The sequence below is a fragment of the Lissotriton helveticus genome, chromosome 4_1, assembly GCF_964261635.1.
Source record: "Lissotriton helveticus chromosome 4_1, aLisHel1.1, whole genome shotgun sequence".
Lineage (NCBI taxonomy): Eukaryota > Metazoa > Chordata > Amphibia > Caudata > Salamandridae > Lissotriton > Lissotriton helveticus.
The window spans coordinates 1,047,423,252-1,047,443,141 of NC_136063.1; the positions used below are offsets into that span (position 1 = coordinate 1,047,423,252).

Below are 19,890 nucleotides of genomic sequence, written 5' to 3' on the forward strand. Positions count from 1 at the left end.
CCTGACAGGGGGGGGGCTCTCGGCGGAGGTGACCCCCGGCCCCCCCGCAGTACTGTGGCCCTTCATCGCGTGCGGGGGATGCTCCCTCAACCCCCCCGAGGACGCCCTGCCTGGACCCCTGACGTACCGAAAACTTCCAGGGAGCCTGTCCGGCCGCCAGCTGCGACAGATCGAATCCTGAAAGCCCCTGCTGTGGACCTGGAGTGGCTGAGGCTGAGGTGAGGATGGGGCAGGGAAGGGGTTGGTGCCCCTGTGCGTCTCGCCCGTGGACAGCCTGCCAGGGCTGGGAGACCTGATATCCTTGCATCCCCGCGCAGCAATTGCTCCCAAGACTGCCCACGGCTCTACCCCCATCCCGGGAGGACTGCTCTGGAACCCCTGCCTAGTCTCCCCCGGGGGACTGGCCACCGCTTCCCTCCCGAGCTGACGCCACGGTGCCCATCCGGAGGCCTCCCCGGTGTTGTCTACGGCGACTAGACTGAGAGGCTAAGGACTGACCCCCGGCCAACACACCTGCCCAGGCGCCGTGGCTATTCCTCCCCTGAGACTCGGGCCAGGCGGACGGGGGTCTGATAGACCCCGCTACTCGGGAACTGGCCCTGCTGTCACTGGGCGCACCAACTGAGGCGCCCACCTGGGTGCCCCCTTCTTGCTGCGACCGGACGGCTCCACCAACGCCACCGCAGGTTCCAGACACCTAGGTCTGCTGCGCGAGTGGGCGGCTCCTCCGACTGGACTGAGTGCCTGCAGCCGGGACACCCCCCCCCCGGCCCACGACCACCTGGAGGGACCATGGTCAGGGGGAAGAATACACAGACTCCGGTCCCCTCCTCCCAGCTACGTATGGACCAATTTACCAGGGCGGACCATGCCCCCGGTACCCCCCCCCCCCAAGGGGCAGAGGGGGGGGACTTGTCAACAATCCTCCAGGCGATCAGCGGCTCCCAGACGTCGGTCGAGACCAAAATTGGGGAGGTACGGGTGGGCGTAGCCCTAATCCGGCAAGACCTCAGAAACGCCACGGCGCGTATCACCGAAGCCGAAACCTGCATATACATGACAGAGGACGACCTGACCATTCTCAAGACCCAAGTAGCCTGCCTCTAAACCCTGACGTCTGAGCTCCATCACAAGGCTGAGGATGCAGAAAACCGGGCCCGCAGGAACAACCTACGCCTCCTGGGCTTTCCCGAGGGGGTGGAGAAGAGTCCGGTGGCAGACTTCTTGCAAACCTGGTTGCGGTCCTGGATGCCGGCGGAGAAACTCACCCCCTGGTTCGCCATAGAGCGGGCCCATTGCTCCTTGGCGCCCAAACCTCCCCCTGGAGGCCCTGCCCGACCCTTCATCCTCCGCATCTTTAATTTCCGAGACCGGGATGCCATCCTAGGCGCGGCCAAAGACCTAGGTCCCCTGCTATTCCAGAACTCTAAAATGATGGTCTTCCCAGACTACTCAAGGGAGGTCCAGTCCCAAAGGAAATCCTACGACGAAGTCAAGCAAAAGCTTAGGGCGATGGGTCTGCGATACGGTCTCCTGTTCCCCGCCAGGCTCAAGGTCCTCTTCCAAGACAAGTCCTTCTTCTTTGACACCCCGCAGGCCGCCTGGACTTGGCTCACGGAGGAACGTCCCCTTCTGCCTGGGCGAGTGCCCTCCCCTACCCAAGGACCCAACGTCCATCCGGCCCGCGAGGGACCCAAGCCAAGGCGGCGCCAGACCGGATCCCGCAGACGGGGTCGCCGGCGTCAGGACGCCTCCCGTTCACCAGGGGGACCTGCGCAGCGGTCACCTCCTCCCCGGAACGTGGATCTCCCCCAGCGGCCAGGCCGTCACCTGTGACCATCACTGATATGCCCTTGGGACTCGGGCACGAACCTGCGTAAATCCAGATTGGACTCGGACCTGTCCGGCAGCCCGGTGATCCGGGACTCTCCACAGGAGACAGAGGCCTGAACCTGGCTTCGAAGTGTCTATCTACCTGAGGCCGTTCTGTGCGGCCGAACTGCGGGGAATGACCTCCCAGGTCTTACCGGACGGCGGAAGGCCTCGTGGGGGCCACACCCAAGAACTGCAACTTGAACAGCTCCTGATTTTTCTTCCCTCTTACGCTCTCCCTTTCGTCCCAATTGTTTCTTCTGCCTATCTCTCTCTCATCTCCGTCTATACATCCTGCTGTCTCTTGCGACTACGCAAAGAGCTGTCGCAGTACTGGGTTTGTTACTAAAATTGCATCGTTTATGGCTGTTGATATTCATCCAGCAATACGGAGGGGGGTCCTCCCTTGATTGACTCTGGACTAGTGCCACTGCTCCCAACTAACCGTTTCAGTTTAGTTTCAGTCCCCTAGGGAGGGGTTTCCCTTTGGGTGTTGTACTTTAGGGCGACAGATGCTTCCTGTTCTGAAGTGTAGGGTGGGTGGTGTCGAGGAGGGGGGCCGTTGTCTCCCATGGTTTTATTGTTCTTAGCCGCCTATGGGCTGCTTTTCAGTTTGGTAATGTTCAGCCGCTCCTCGGCTTACATAGTTGCTACTTGCGAGCGGCTGGCAGCTGCTCCTCCTACTGATGTTCAATGGTGGGCACATCCCTGTCTGACACATTTCATGCGCACTGATGCTTTGGCAACCCTGGGTCCCCACGAGCCACCACAGGAGCGGACTGCAGGCGGCCGCCCCCCCTTCTCCAGAACCCACAGGCGCCCCAGGCGCCTGGGCCTCGCTGGCCCGTGCTGCATACCCTGTTCCCCGGCTCCAGAGCGATGTGACGGGCCCTACCCCCGCGGCGCACCCCCGTTGCTGGCCCTGCACTCCCCCATGTCGTCTCCTCCCCCAATGGCGTACTCACTGACTAGACCCCTTCAAGTTCTCTCCTGGAACGTCAACGGTCTCCTTGACCGCATCAAGCACGCGGCGGTCCTTCGAACGGCGCATCGCCTCTTGGCGGATGTGCTCTTTCTCCAAGAGACCAATCTCTTAGGCACCCAATGCAACTTCCTGGCTCGCTACGGATTTACGATGGTGAGGCACTCTGGGTTTCAGCACGGTTCCCGGGGGATGGCAATCCTGCTCCGGAGGAGCCTCCCCTTCACCCTGACCAGAGCCTACAATGATCCACAGGGGAGATATGTTGTGATCTCGGGCGTAATGGAGGGCGGCCCCCTGAACATCCTGAATGTCTATGTCCCACCCGCTCTCCTGCCCCCGGCGCTACGGTCCCTCACACAGATCCTCTCCGCTTTCCCCCCGGCCTCACAATTGTTGGAGGCGACTTTAACGCTGTAATGCAGCCGGGACGAGACACGACTGGTCCCCCCTCGGCGGCCCGCTCCTCATCCGCGTCTGCCCTTTCAAGCTGGGCGTCGGCCCTGGGGCTTTGCGATACTTGGTGGGTATGGAACCCTCGCACGACACAGTACACTCATACCTCGGCCTCCCATCACACCACTCCCGCATCGACCTCCTCCTGCTCCCGGCCACAGATTGTCACTGGGTCTCCGGAGTGACTATCCTGCCGAGGGGACTGTCGGACCACTCCCTGGTCTCCCTCCACATGGGTTCCGCCCCGGGGGGACCGTGTGCGGTGTGGCGCCTAAATGCATGGTTTCTTCAGGACCAGGCGCTGGTAGATGACCTAGGGCAGGAAATTACCCTTTACTTCACCACCAATGAGGGTTCCGTCTGGTCACCTAGGACCCTATGGGAGGCTGGTAAGGCAGTGATCCGTGGAGTGGCGAGGGGACTGGTTCACGCCAAACGAGCAGACCGGCTGGCCCGGCTTGCGGAATTGGAGTCCCAGGCGGCCCGGCTCGAGGCCGAACTAGCTGCAAGTGGGCGGAGGAACCCACCCGGCAGTTAGCATTGATCCGAGAAGAGCTCCGCCAAGTCTCGCCCGACTCGGCCCAGCAGCTGTGGCGATCGTCTGTAGCGCGGATATATGGCTGGGGTGATAAAAACGGCAAACTCCTCCACAACCTGGTGTCCTACCCTAAGATTCACTGCGTCATTCCGGAGATACATGCATCGGATGGCACCCTCCGGATGACCTCCGGGGCCATAGCGGGAACATTCGCCGAATTCTACACTTGCCTCAATGCAGCGCGCCCTCCGGCAGCGCTCCTAACTAACCACCTGGACCGGGCCGGCGTCCGGTTATCCTCCCTCACTCCAGAGGATGCAGAAACCCTGGAGCAGCCCTTCACACAGAGAGAAGTCCTGGAGGCCATTCCCCTTCTGAACCGTGGCAAAACGCCTGGCCCGGACGGATACCCACAGGAGTTCTATGCGGCGTTCCGGGATACTCTGGCCCCCAAACTGCTGCAACTCTTCCACTACGTGATAGAGAGGGCGCCTTCCCCCCCCCCCCGAGTCGGACTTGGCCACGATAGTGGTCATTCCCATGACCTACCCACTATCGGTGAATTGTGCGGACTTCAGTCTTATTTCCCTCATCAACATCGAGATCAAGCTCTTCGCCACAATATTGGCCCAGAGGCTTAAACCCTTCCTACAAGATCTAGTCCTCCCGGACCAATGTGGCTTCATACCGGCCAGAGGCACCCGTCACTGTATCCGCCGCCTCCATCTGGCTCTGGCCCATCGCTTCCGCCTATCTCCATACCAGGCCCTCCTCTTTCTCGACTTCGAGAAAGCCTTTGATACGGTGGGTTGGGAGTATCTACAAGACGTGCTGAGGGAGATGGGTTTCGGCCCGCGGTTCCGCAGCTACATTGGGGTCCTTTACGCAAACCACAGGGCCCGAGTGCTAGTAAACGGGGCGCTCGCAGAGGCATTCCCGATACGTAGAGGGGCGCGCCAGGGGTGTCCCCTATCTCCAATCCTCTTCGCGCTAGCGATGGAGCCCCTGGCAACGCTCATCCGGCATGACCGCCTCATTCAGGGGTGGACCTGGAATGAGAGTCACACAGACAAGATCGCCCTCTACGCAGATGATGTGCTCTTGTACTTGGCAGACCCGGCTAACTCTGGCCCCAAATGTCTGCAACTCCTCCAGGACTTCGAGCAGGTCTCCGGCCTTCGGCTTAACGTGGCGAAGTCCACCCTGGCCCGCTGCACCCCTCCCGGGAATGTTTTGACTGGCAGTCGGAAAAGATTCACAAAAGTCCCTCAAACAAAATTATATTAGAGAATTACTAATACACTACTCCTGCCTACCACAGTAACACTATGGGAGGTCAGGAGCTACTTTAGTTCAGGACACAATATTCTGTTTGGAACCAGTAACTCAACAATACACTTTAGGTCAAAGAGAAAACAAAAGCACACAACAAAATCGTCATCAGAGCACTGATTACACCATACACAGTGGAAATATGAATTAAAAATTATCACATTTTATTCGTAAAAACAAGATATAGCCATATACATTTAAAATATCCAAAATATACAATTGATACAAAAAACCCATAAAAAGTCGAGGCAGCGTTTTGGTGCTTATATTGGAGATATGACACCTTCTTCAGGACGGTTTCTTCTAGAAAAAATACATACATTTAGTACACAGGCTCTTATATATTATGACGTTAAGGTGCTTTACAAACAAATACAAAAAATATTAAAACAATCGACAATTTGAAATACACTAATCCTGCTTATTAATCCAATTTATACAATATCTGTTTCTTTGTAAACAGACTTTCCTAGCTCTCTTCCTCCTACTTGATTATGATAGCTTTTACTACAAAGAAAGATATTACACAGATTTTTTTAAACCAGAGCTGTACTTCATTAGGATGTCTACTTTGTATTCCAGACATACACTTCTTGCCAATAACACATAGACAATGATGCACTACATACCTCTAGTTCTAGGGAACTAGTATTAGTACTTCGTGAACAGACAGTCGCTTAATCAATTGCGCTGTGATCGGATCCCTATGTGGGTCAATGTGTGTAATCCCTATATTATAAAACACTTAAATAATTCACTCAGCATCTGATTTGTTAGTACTTTCTAAATACTCAGCATTCTGCCGAACTGTCAAGAATTCATACTTTTATGGGCAATTTATCTTGGATGTTCTGGAAGCGGTATTAATGGAATTCACCGCCCTTGTGAATATACAAACATGATGGTTTGCAATCTAGCACTAGATAAACAGAAATACATGCGTATGTTAAAAGGTCTGTCTGCATAATAGCAAAGTCGTCCATCCCCCTCAGACACAACTCGGTCAAATACCTGGGGATATGGGTGACTCTGCTGCCAGAGTTGGAATGGGCACTGAACATCACGCCCCTAGTGACCCGAATGAGATCGGATTTAAAGAAATGGCAATCCCTTCCTCTTTATCCCCTGGGGCGGAGCGCGCTGTTCAAAATGATGATCCTCCCCCGTTTCCTGTATATCTTACAGAACACCTCTATTCCCCTTCCCCGTGCCTGGTTCCGGGAGCTAGATGGAACCCTGTCCAGGTTCCTCTGGTGTGGCGGAAGACCGCGGATTTCCCTCGCACACAGCCGCATCCCACCCTTTGATGGAGGCCTGGGGGTGACCCATCTCTACCTCTACTATCTTGCCACCAAACTGATCGTCATCCACGACTGGTATGCGGGCGGCTGGTCCAACCCGGCATATCGGGTGGAACTGGAGGAGACAGATTTCCCACAGCTCCAGGCACTCCTCTACGGATGCCCGGTCCCACAAACCATGGCCCCAATTACTAGAGCGGTTTTGCAGGCTTGGCGCACGGCCCTACATCACACGGGATGGAACCGCAGACTTACCCGCCAGACGCCACTCTGGCACGGGAACTGGCTCCGAGAGGTATCGTCCCTGGGCGGTTTCCGATGCTGGGATCTCATTGGGGTGTCGGTGCTTGCGGATGTATGGGTGGGAGACCATATCCGAGCCTTTGCCGACCTACAACAGTGCCACCCCCTTCCCCATACCCAGCACTTCCGCTACCTGCAGCTGCGCCACACCCTCCAAGCGCCTCTCCCCGCGTCAACTACCATTCCAGAATTCAGCCCACTAGAAGCCCAGGTGATGATGGGGGACCTGGGGGGGGGGGGGGAGTATCCGAATCTACCGTGCCCTAGTCAAAATTAGCCCCACGTCCCTAGACCAACTGCGTACCCAATGGGAGGGATGGGTGGGATCCCTGGAGGAGGCCGACTGGGGGGATGCCCTGATGGCCCCACGTACCCTAACCACGTCCTCCAAGTTGTGGTTGGTACAGACATACTACCTGCACACGTCCTACCTCACCCCAGAGAGGCTTTACCGTGCCCACTTGCGAACCTCCCCAGACTGCTCCAGATGTGGACAGTCCTCGGCCGACTTCTATCACATGGTATGGACATGCCCGGGGCTCGGGAGGTTTTAGAGGGGAGTGGAGAGAGAGCTTTCACAGGCCTTGGCCTGGGAGGTCCCTCATGACCCGCTTCGGCTGCTCCAGGGGATCTTTGACGGCCTGGATGGTACTAGATCAGATAAGCGCCTGCTGGGGTCGGCGGTGGCCGTGGCTAAGCGGGACATAGCACGTCACTGGCTGCAGGATTCGGCTCCCACGGTGAAGGGCTGGAGGAGAGGGGTGGATTGGTGTGGGGCCCAAGAGGAGGCCTTTTTCGAATCCCGGGGTTCGCCAGCACAGTTCTCCAAGATTTGGGGGAAATGGTACAATCTGCTTCCACCGTGAACCCAGAGGTATGCTTTGTCTCTTGCCAAAACCATGTAAATGTAATGTCGGACCGATTTGCTCTAATCCCTTTTATGTATACTGCTGATTTTTCCCCACTGTACCTATTAATTGTCGAGCTGCTGCCAATGAGTTGTCTTTGTTGTTTTAAAAATGCCAATAAAGTTGATTATTAAAAAAATTCTTGCAAGCTCATATGGTTGGTCTGTTATATCTGTTTCTTTTAACTTCTGGCGGATTGCCACGGATGCTGCTTCACCTTTGATATTGGCTAATAGTATAGCCGAGACCTGTTTGAAATCTTTCAGTAATTTCATACCTCGATTCAAGGCCGGTTCTGGACCGTATTCATTTTGAATCTGTCTCAGAACGTCAGGTATTACGGCCATAGACGGGACACCATGTGTTTTTGTGTAGATTGAAGCAAAGACTGTACCCCAAGTGTCACAGTCCTCCACATGTGGTGCTATCCCCATTGGTAAACAGATTGTCAGAATTCTGTGTTTCTCATGAGGTGTACTATCAGGGAATGCTGCCTCAATTTGAGTAATTTTTTGTGCTAACCAAAACAGAATTTGTTCCCTTTTAGCAGGCAGTTTACCAATGACTGATTGTATAGTCTGTAGTGTGATTTTGTTTGTGTTCCCCTGGTGAGGGGGTGTGCTGTGGAAGCCTTACTGTAAGTTGGACTGTTAAGGTCCGCATGACATATTGTACCAATTGTCTGTTTATTTTTATTAACTGTTTTAGCTGTACTAACAGTTCTGGACCTGTCATTCTTTCAATGTCAGGATGTGGTGTATAGCTGGCTAATAGCGTCCATGTCGCTCCTGATCAACCTAGTGGACCGAGCCTGGTAATGTGATTTTGATGTTGTAGGGCGCCTTTAAACCAGAGCTGATGCTCTTGGTAAGTTAATGGAATTTCAACGTCCTCGTAAGGAATATATTCCGTTGGAGGTTTCTCTACTTTGCAGTAGTGAAACTCGTGTGTATCTCCATCTGCTGGAGGAAAGTGAATCCATGAATAGAATACCTCTGTCTGTCGATACTCATGTGCCTCTATAACAAAGATTACTTTACCACCTCTCGATGATACTCCATTATTTATCAGTTTGTAAGTTATAGTTTTCCTTACATTTACCGGGATGATTATAGCATCCGGGTCATTCTCTAGGAGATTTCTGTCATCTAAGGCTGCTTGAGCTGCTGCTGCAGCTCTTTCTAATTCTTCGTCAGTAACCATTATTTTTACTGATTGAAGAGTTTGCAGAACAAGTTTCAAGGAAACAAAGATTAGGTGCACAATATTTTGGAACACTGTATCCTTCAACATTGAAAAAAACAAAAACTTATACATAGGATTTTTCGTCCTACTCAGTTTTGGTGGATATTATCCTTTCACCCACTCCAGGCGTCTATTGGAGTATTTTATGGGAGAAAAGGGGTCTTTGTGAAAAGCACGACTGAGTTACTCTAGTATCTAGCGTTAAATGATCGCCTTACCAAACGTTGGGCGCCATGTAGTGTAGTTCCTATATTCCCAATAGGCCCTGCGCATTGGAATAATAAATCCTGTAGTTTAGACGTAGGACTGAGGTCGACTAGGTCTCTACCGAATCTACTAGACTTAATTGTGAGTGCCAGCTAGCTCAGAGGTCACTAGAAACTTCCTCGAATTCACAAGAAGGGATTTGTTTCTGACAACCACATAAACATGACAACTTTGTTTCCCAAGAATAAGAAATCAATCTCTAGAGTCGCAGAAACAATAGATAACTATTTTACTCAGTCAATCGTGCATGCTTCGTTTCACCAGAGGTGATGAGAAAATAGAGAGACGAGCGTTTTCAATAAAAAGTATTTATTGAACAGTCTTCTTTCTCGAGCATAAGAAATGTACTGCTACAATCGTAACACTGGTTATAAAGTACAAGGCATATAATACGAACAGTATTATAAAGTAGTACTGTAAAAGCATGATATGGTTTCTAAGCCATAAATTGCCTAAAACATATAAAATACACACAGTGATAAAATAATGACTAAAAGTACTCAACTGGTGCTTCTAAAATGCGCCTACCCCGGTGTACCTAACCTAAGTCTAGTACAAGGGAAGAAGTAAGTAAGGAGTAGTTTAAGTTTAGTATTTCTCTGCCAAGAATCTATCCAATAATTCTCTAAGGGTCTAATCAGCTCAGTACCTTGGTTTAGAATGAAGGAGGTCTTGTATCTCAATCTCAGGACTCGATTTCCCAGCAACCCGCAAGGGTAGCCTGGAAACACTGGATCTGGATTTCTCGGCAGGAGAAAAGACTGCGTCTCTCAGTGCGTCAGCTGGAGGGTCGGCTTCCGTCGGCACTTGCTGCTGCAGGGCGTCGGGCAAGTAGTACGTCGATCTGCTCCAAACCACCGTGTGTTTGTCTGGGCAAATCTAAGCATATTTATACTTTGAAGGTGCCGAGTTTGACGTGTGAATGGACTTAATAACGTCATAAAAGACTCAGTTCTTCGAAAAGTCCATGATTTCCTAGATAAATTAGTATTCAGGCACTGGGAAGTCCCTAGCTGCTCAAGGCGGGTTTCTCTAAGAAATCGTTGTTGATTCTTGGAATTTAGTGGAAGTTGCCATGCCGTATTTGAGCTGCATAGGCTCAGTCTAAATATGGTAATGATTTCTATGCCTATATAAGGATAGGATAATCTATACCTATATAAGGGCAGGAATCGGGAAATTTTACACTAGGGTCCTAGATTCATTTACAACACCGCGTGGGGCCCGCTCTTGCATTTCAGCTCGACGCGTCTTCCCGGTTGCTAACCCGTTGGCTAGTTAGCCCTCTGAAGACTTTCTTTTGAAACTAAACTGCTTTCCTGGTTGCTCCAGGCTTACTCTAGCTTCCCTGCAAAGGAGAAGCTCCACAGACCTTGCTGGTCTGCACCGAAGCCAATCTTCACTTCCTGCGTGGGTTGCGTTTGCCAAGGCTTGTTGGGTCCAATCCGGATACTGACACCGCAGTCCACTAGATCCTTTTTGGGACAGCTCGAATCCAGCTCCTGGTTGTCGTCGACACCTCCTGGTCCTCGTGGCTGCAGAGACAAGCTTCACCTCTTCACCGGAGATCATCGCAACATCGCCTGGTTCCTTCCTGGTACCTTCCTGGTCACTGGCTAGTGACCCAGACGCTGTCCCTTCTGCTTTCAGGTTCTTCAGTTCTTCGATCCACCCATGGATCCACCAGGACACTCTTCCTCTGGTCGCCTGCAGCACTTCTTTGCAGATCTCCATTGAAAGCATCGACGAAACCCTACACCAAAAGGCACCTATGCACCCGGCTTCCCTGGGTGAGGTAACACGAGTACTCCGGTGCTCCCGTGGGTCTTGACTCTCGAAGTGTCGTAGTCTATAAGGGTTTTGTCGTAGTCCATCCGGAAGTGCCCTAAAACAGTAACTTTGTAACTCTTACGTTCTCCATTATAAGTCAATGGTAACTCGCGACTGTGTTTAGACACTGCACGCATCCCCGTGGGCCTCCTACTTCCTAACCCTTGATTGTTTAGTGTAGCCCCAGCGATTCCCTATGCCCTAGGCCTACTTTCTATTTCTGTCGTGGTTCTTATACCACTTTCTTAGTATATGGTTTGTGAGGCCCCTAGGGCATAACTGTATTTGTGCAACTTATCGAATGCTAATTGAGTAACTTGTGATGTACTTTTACCTCTGACCTCATAAAGAGTGCAGAGGGGTTGTGTTAGAAATAAATACATATATATTTGATATACCTTGTGTGGTGTCCTTTCATTTGGTATTCAAGGGGTTATTATTGGTAAAACAACTAGCTTCACATGCTCTCTTAAGTTTTAGCCTAAGTCTGCTGGTCCATGCTACCACTAGGATAGCTTGTCTATAAGGTTGACTTTACAACCACCATCAATATGGGTCAATTAGACTGGTGCAAGGTGCCCACTAGAGTAGTGGACATCATATGCCAGGCTAACTTCTCACAGGCATGGAAGTGAGGGTATCAAGTGAGAGGAGAGGAAGATAGTATGAAGGAGAGAGTGGGGAGAACCAAAGGAGAGATGGAGAGAAAAAATGTCACTTGAGAAAAGAGAAATACAGATATCTTGGGATTCACACCTGTGGGAGTTGCTGCTTAATGGCAGTACTTGCCTGATTCATTAAGTGATGTTGTTTACTCAGCACACTAAGCAAAAACATTCCTTTGTACCAAATTCTACTTGGAGAACGTGAAGCAGTACCCTCACAGTATTAGGCATTGAAAATTTAGTTACTTTTTTTTTACAAAGGCTGAAAGTGCACACATTCTTGTGCCTTTCACAGAGCTGTTGCACAGTGTTTTCTTGGGCTAAAGCCAATTCAACTGTCAACAGTCAGTTACTGGAAACAAGTCTTAATTGCCATTCTGCGGATTTAGTTCCCTCCCTTCAAGGTAGATGCACATGTGGCGCCCGGCAAACCACTCACAGCACCAGAAGGAGTAGTGCAACAAATAAGCCCAAAGGAGTGGGATCTTTAGTTCCTATTTCGATAATTCTAAAGCCACGGTTTAAATTGCATGTAATTTAATTTAATTTCATTGTAGTTCTAAAAAAATAAAATCACCTTTCTTTTTATACAACTGGAAAAACTAGTGATAACCATGAATACTAGTGAAATTGCTAAAATAGCGTTTTGTGCTTTGATTTATACTGATTCCTTACTGTTGTTTGTTGATGCACTTACCCAAGTGTCTCGCAGGCGAGTCTGGAGCCGGTAACTACTGGTACATCATGAGGACATAGGACATTTCTTGTGTAAAAAGACTAGACTATGACTAGGGAAAAACAGGTAAGGGGCTTGGAAGTGGCCCGGTGGTACCGCAGGGGTTTTGGCATGATGGTGAACTGGGATAAGCCTCAAAACAATGCATAATGAAATACTGATGGGCGCCACCGCATGCACAACCAATGGGCCTGGGATAAGGGCTGAAAGCGAATCTTGGAGAACAATGCGTTCCAAGCCTCGTGGAGGAAATTAAAGTTACAGTGTGGAGGGAAACACAAAGAAGAGAAACAAATGAAAAACAGCGGATCGGATGGCAAACAAAACTTTTGACTAAGCAATTAATCCTCTTGCAGAATTACCAGCACTTGAAAAACAAGCACAGTGCAAACGCTGTGCAGGTGAAACCTAAAAAAAAAGAGTTCCACAAAAGTAGATGCAAACAGTACATGGCCCATGGCACAGTGATGAGGGAAACACGTGAGAGGAACAACAGGAAATAGTATGCTACATCTAATAGAAATGGAGGACAAGTAAGTGGCAGGCACACCAACTAATGAAAAGTGAAGGTGGGTTATAAGCCCATTTTAAGTTTATATTAAATGCAATAGATTTCACTGTGCTGGAGAAACTGAAAAAGGGATCCCCCATTGGCGAACCAACTGGCTAATAAAGTGGCCTACATTTACAAATCAGGGTGCTTCTCAACTTGTAAAGACGTGCTATATGGATATCTTGCAAGATATGGGAGCCTGCATGCACTTGTGTTTGCTGCAGAAAGTATTTTTGGTAATCAGAGAAACCAACAGTAAAAACCGGCCTACCTGGTTTTAAAACAGGCCCACAAACCGCTTAAAAATTGGCGTGCACACTGATCTGTCAGACCAGCCCATCGGGCACTGCCTAATTGCCATAAGGCCTGTCCGACCCTGCTATAATTTGACTTCAATTAGGGAAATTGAAGTGTGTAAGGGACTTACTAGTGGGAGCGAAGTGGGTCTTGCTGCACAGAGAGACATGTGTTTGTCATTGACTTTTAATTACTACGCAGCTTTGGAGAGAAGTATCTTTGTCGGACAGTAGTTTCAAGTTGCTACATGTTGGTGTTATTAAATGAGCATGACTCGGTATACCGACATCACTGTCTCTCTTCCAGGTTTCATTTTGAGTGACTAACCCTGACTTTCTGTTTAGGAATATGAAGATAAGTTTACAATGATGAAAACAGAGTTTGAAGCTGTACAGAAATCACGTGCGCAACTGGAAGAAGATATTCACATCTTGCGGATATCATATGAAGAAAAGCTGACTAACTTGGAAGAGAGTTCAAAAAGGAATACAGGTGAGTAGTTTGGTAAAATGTATCTGTCAGACCCTTTCTTCATGTTCCTAGGTGGATACTGACACCTGTGTACCATCAATGTTCAGTGATTTTTTTTTCGTTCACTGCCTTAAAACGCTGGTTACTGCTTCTTACAAAGCCACCTGCTATATGTCCTGATGATGATCTCAAACAGTTGAGATCGAAACGCGGTTTACAGCCCTACAACATAAACTCCTCCCACTGTGTAAGTAGTTTTTTGAGGAGCTTCTAATATTGTTGTCAATGCGATGTCGTAATTTTAATTTCACTTTCACTTTTCACGTCATGCTTTTTTTCACTTAATGTGTGAGCACCTGAATACTATTGTTTTGGAAATAAATCTCTGACATAAACTGACCTACGTCCCCTTGTACATTGCTTATCGCTCCCTAGAGGAATTCATTTCCTATTCTTAATACATAGTGCCCTCCACAGGGTCACTTTATATTTGGACCTGTTAGCCACACCAGAACCACTGTTTTCCTACTACTTTAACAAACCCCAGGTTCACATATTGGGGTACTCTTGTGTCTCTCAATACATCTTACCAAGCCAAGGCTAGGCCGTACTCTAATTTCCATAACTCTCCAATGGTAGCGGCGGTGGAGCTTGCTACTTGACATTTCAGCTTTTTTCCCAGACACAATTTAACTCTATAGTTATCACAATAACTGGTGTCTCTAGATGGGGGCCAGGTGTGGCCAGTGCCCCAGCTGCATGTGTCCTTATTCCTCCCCCCCACCCCATCTTGACCGCTGTAGACTGGTGTCCCGTGCCAGGAGAAACACAGGCAGAAAAACAAACACAGCACTTTAAAACTCACGATAACCTCTTAACTGCCGGGCCTCCCACCCCACACAGATTGTTGAGCCCTTTTTTTTTTAGCTATTTGGGGTACATTGGGCATAGGTCTTCATAACTTTTTGTCCACATAAGGTATTCACACCAAATTTGTGTCCTTTTCTCCTACATCCTGGGGATTATAAAGGTAACCAGGATTTGTGGATTCTCCTTGAGGGACCAGAGAAGATAGCCCGATACTGTTTCCCTCTACCCCCAATTACATTAATGAACAGTTTACTGTGCTAAAGTCACCATCTTCACAGCTTTCAGGAACTTGCAGAGCTCAGTAAAAAGAAAATAAATTTATTACAACAGTTTTGCCATTTTTCAACAAGGTAACCCATTTTTCTTATTTTTTGTGCTTTCAACCTACTTCCAATTTCTGGTGGAAACCAGTGTGAAACCCATTTGTGATCCAGAAAAGCTATATATTTCTGAAAAGTAGACAGAATTCCGAATTTAGCAAGGGTTCATATGTGTAGATCCTTTGTTGAAAATGGCACTTTCTGCAGGGTCATCAACCCCTTTTTGCTGAATTGTTTTTGTTGGCTCGAGGAATCTGTGCACTTTCCCACTGCTAACCAGTGCTAAAGTGCTTGTGCTCTCTGCTTAAAACATGGTTACATTACTGTATACATAATTGGCACATTTAATTTACTGGCGAGTCCCTAGTAAACTGGCACTACATGTGCCATGGGCTTGTAAATGAAATGCAGCTAGATTATGCCAATGACTTAAGTAGCCATTTAAACAAGTTACAGGGCTGCCATTGCAGAGCCTGTGTGTGCAGTTTTAACCGGCCCATCAACCTGGCAAAACAAACCTTTTGTCAGGGCCAAACCTTACTTTCTAATACATGTAAGTCACCCCTAAGAAATGCCCTGGTCAGCCCCAAGGACAGGGTGCAATGTATTTAAAAGGTTGGACATGTGCAGTTTTTACTTGTCCTGGTAGTGAAAAACTCTTACAATTGTTTTTCACTACTGCAAGGCCTAACTCTCCCATAGGATAGCATTGGAGTTGCCTTATTACATTTTATCATTTTAATTACCAAATGGGAAGCGAACTCCTTCAAGTTTGGTCCTAACATATGGTGAAGTGAGATTGTAAATTACAATTCTGAAAATGTCTTTTTGAAATTTGGCATTTTCTTGCCTTAGCTGTTTGGTGGCTGCAACCTGTCTCTGGACACATGATTCGGTATAGTTGGGAGTTGGGCTTTGTGTATTCCTCCTAGGCAACCACACACAATGGGAGCTTATGTGTGACTGGATAGACCACCACTGGCAGAATGGGAGGGAGGAACTGGGCCCAGCCTAACCTAAACCTGAATAGGCTATGACCTGTCCCACACAAAGGGCTTAACAACCCTGCATTGTCACTCCAGCCAGCTTGGAGCCAGGGCATAGGAGACAGGGTATTCCATGCACTTCAAAGACACTGTCTAGAAGCTTCTCCAACCTTCCAGAACTAGGGCACCAGTGTAAAAAAAACAAGGACCTCCGACACCACCACTTCAGTACAATTCTGGACCTGTGAATACTCTGCCAGGAAGAAGAACTGCTGTGCTGCTACAAGGACTATCACTCTGCTGGACCGCTACTCTGAAGGAGCTGCTGCTTTGCTATGCTGACCTGCTGCCGTCTTGCCTGGGGAAAAAGAACTGGACCTGCAACCCCATCTTGAACCCAGTATCCTAGAGTAACTCAAATGGCTAGTCTACTGGCCTCCTGATCTGAGCCTCGGGGCCATAATGTGTTCCCCAAAGCTCCTGGACATGTCTAAATCAAGTTCCTGATCCCCAGCAGGTGCCTCTTAGGTCCTGGGCCCTTGGTGCGGCTCGCAAGGTCTTAAATTCAAGCTTATGGGTTTTTCTTGACCCCGAACAGTGCAGTTTGTACTAGAACTGTGCCACTTGCACAGAAAATCAGTGCGAGCTGCCTCACGTTTGTTTCTTTGCGCAGCAAGCATCGACCGCCCGCATGGACCTCCTATATCTTTAATATTTTGAGTTTTTGGCTAATCAGTATTGGCCTTAATCTTATGTTCAGCCATGGAGATGCCATGAGAAGTTAGGAGGAATCCTAAACATTCCACCTTAGTGGTGTGAAACTCCCATTTGGTGAGTTTACAAAAATTTAAATTTAAATTGAAATGCCGCAGGAGCATTAAATAGTCCAAACGGCATCACAAAGTTGTCAAACAGCCGTTAACTGATACAAAAGGCTGACCTCTATCCATGTCCAGGCCTAAGCCGACCAAATGTTGTGCCCCCGTTAAATCAAGTTTAGTATAGAAGTTAGTGTCTTTAACTTGATCCAATGGTACTGGAATGAGTAGAAGGGGGTACTGGATCTTTATAGTGATGTTATTGAGAGCCCTGTAGCCAATGCAGGTCCAAAGCTCCCCACTGCTTTAAGGGACAAAGACTAAGGGTGAGGCTGCTGAAGAATTGGATGGTCACATAAATCCAATCTGCAGAAACGTATCTAAGTACCTCCATAGATATGTTATTTTGCTCTTTGATAGTATAGATCCGACTAAACAGTATTTTAATGCTGAGAACCAGAGCAATTTGTCAATCACATGCCCGATGAGGAGGTAAAGTCTCTGCCTGACTTTAGCTGAAGACGTCATGAAAGGCTTCATATTCTGTAGACAAGGTTAGATCTTGCTCAACAGTTGTTGAGATGAAATGTGTGATAACTGGAACCCTGATTGTCAAAGTTACCAGCTTTAGATGCGGTTTTAGACAAGATTGGTGACACCAATTTGTTGGAAAAGTCACATTCTTTTTACCTTAGTCTATGGTGGGATTATGAACCATGAACTATGCCATTCCTAAAATTATTTCAAATTGTGGTGCGTCAGTTATTTCAAAACTCAGTTATTCTTCGTGATTTTAAGATTCGTTGCCACAGGTCATGTGAACCAGTTGAGTCTCGTGGGTGATTGGACTGGAAGTCAACAAAGAACTGTCTACGGCCCTGACTATTTCGGGTCTCTTTTTCTTTACTGTAGGATCCCTAATTTTGAGCAATAGGTAGGATTTATGAAATTGCCTGTGGCCCTCAAGTATGGCATTACCACTACAGCAACCTCTTCTTGGGTGAGCTTTAGAGTGGCATTCAAGATGAGATGTGGTACTCAGCTCTGTAGAGTGTTAGCTACTGGTTGATCCGGAGAGGTTTCAGTCGAGATTAAAGGGTCATCCTGCTTATCCTTCAAACTGGTTAGTTTTTCCACCTCTTTAGACACTGATGCTAACATTCTGCTTCGAGATTGCTCGAGCCTTTGGTTTGGCGGAGCACTCCTGAACAAAGTGACATTTCTTTCCACAATACAGACACTGGCCATTCTTACATAATAAATATTGTTCCTCCACAGTAAGAGTATACCGGACACCACCTATTTCCATAGGGTCTGTATTTTTGTTACCTCCTCGTCTTAAATGGAACAGCTCTCTATCTGCCAATCCTGAGGTAATACCTTGCTCAAACATTTTTTCAAATCGCCTTTTAAAATCTCTCCAGTTGTACAGAAGAGGGCTAACAGAATTTACCAAGGGTAGAGCCCAAGGCAGCTGCATCCCCACTCAGGTACAAGATCATGAAGGCTATATGTTACAGTGCACCTGGTAAGGCTGTTGGTTGAACCATAAAGTGGAGTTATACCTGGGTAAGGAAGGTCTGGGTTTGAACTGGGTTCCCTGAAAACCTCTATGGTGGAGCCAAAGGTACTGGAGCGGGAACGGTAACTGAGACCGTCTGGCGAGTTGATGCCGCAGTTACTGATACAGGAGTCCCCGAGGAGGCTCTAGCTGTACTCAAATGATCCTGGATGTAAGCCACTTGAGGTGCAAGAGCTGAAGTTTCTGTGCAGGCCGCTGCTTGATCTTTCTGCATGTTTTCAGGCATTCTACACAGGTCCTCCATGGATGACGTCTTGAAAAGCCTGCTCAGGAGGAACAAATACAGTTGGGTTTGCTATTCCATAAGTCCAGGTTCCTGGGAAGCGATGCTCTCGAGATGCCCTCCTTCCGCGGCGCAGACTCTGAGTTTTACAATTCATCAGAGCATCAATGTGGCCAAATGGGGTAAAGGGAAGTTAGGTGGGTACTGCAGGGAAAGAGACCTGGAAGGAAAAAGATTAGTCAACAATTCTTAGTTCCACCTCCACAAAGAATTGTTTTAACATTTAACACAAAAAAATTGCTGATTATTTCCACTAAGATAGCAAAGTCCAGAATTACAGTTCCCTCATGTTAAATAAAACCAAGGTGTTGATATTCCTGAATCAAAAGCTGTAACAGTTCTTTTCAAGGTTCGCTGCGAGCTCCCAAAGCAAGCTTATATAGCCAAAGACAAATCTCAACTGAGGGGGAACTAGGAGTTAGTTCCCAATGTGTCTCTCGTGCTATGGTTAGTTGATCTCCCTTCACCAACCACTACTGCAGAATTAAACGTGCCACCTCAATTTGACACCTTACTGGAGTGCTGTTTTTCATAAAACCCAGAAGACTTTCTGCTCAAGGGCCAGGATGCAGTACCTCATCCAAACATCTGAAAAGGTGAGTGAGGAATGAAAGCATGCAGTTAGAGTGCAGTGTCAGAAGACACATGCAACCTTGATCTGTAGGAAACAGCTCTCTGCAATTGAGAATACCCCTTGAGTTTTGGTTCCTCGATGTGGCTGCTCCTTTCAAACCCAAACATGAATAGCGAGCGCAGCTGAAAGGACACAACTTCTTTAAATTGAGGTGCCGACTCAGAAGGCAGTGCCGTCAAGCGTTTTCCAGAACTTGCACCTTCTGCCAAAGGGACCAACAATGAAGTCATCAGTCAATGCAAACACATGAGTCTTCAGGGTCAGCAGGTCATTTCAACATGTTTTAGACGAACACCTGCTTCTAAAGGGAAACAACCATGAAGTCATTAGAGTCAGCACAAACGAGGCACCTAGTGGTGCCCTTTACTGGCATGAGTGTTAAAGCACACAAAGTAATAACAAAGACATTACAGTATTACAACATATCTTGTTGTTTAAGCATTGGAACATTATTGGTACAAACATGTGGATGAGATTGACTTTCAATACTTGTTTTAATATGTGCTGCAAGGAGTTTTTGGCAGCAGATGGGGCAATTACAGAAAGTCCACTAGACATCAGGGAAATATGTATTTTTAAATATAGGGGAGGGGGCTTCCCACTAAGAGCATAGCTATGCCTCTGACCTAACTAAATGGGAC

At 48.4% G+C, this 19,890-nt stretch overlaps 1 protein-coding gene across 4 annotated transcripts in view; it reads left to right on the forward strand.

Annotated features, from left to right (window-relative positions):
• Positions 1-19,890, forward strand: part of LOC144828970 (kinesin-like protein KIF17) — a 1,092,500-nt gene that overhangs the window by 741,539 nt on the left and 331,071 nt on the right. For all 4 annotated transcript variants that reach the window (XR_013610565.1, XM_078687639.1, XM_078687641.1 and 1 more), the window contains exon 7: positions 13,630-13,777. Coding sequence is in view for 3 of the 4 variants with exons in the window: in XM_078687639.1 (XP_078543765.1) it covers positions 13,630-13,777 (148 nt within the window). In the remaining variant the exon portion in view is untranslated. The remainder of the gene's footprint in view (positions 1-13,629; positions 13,778-19,890) is intronic.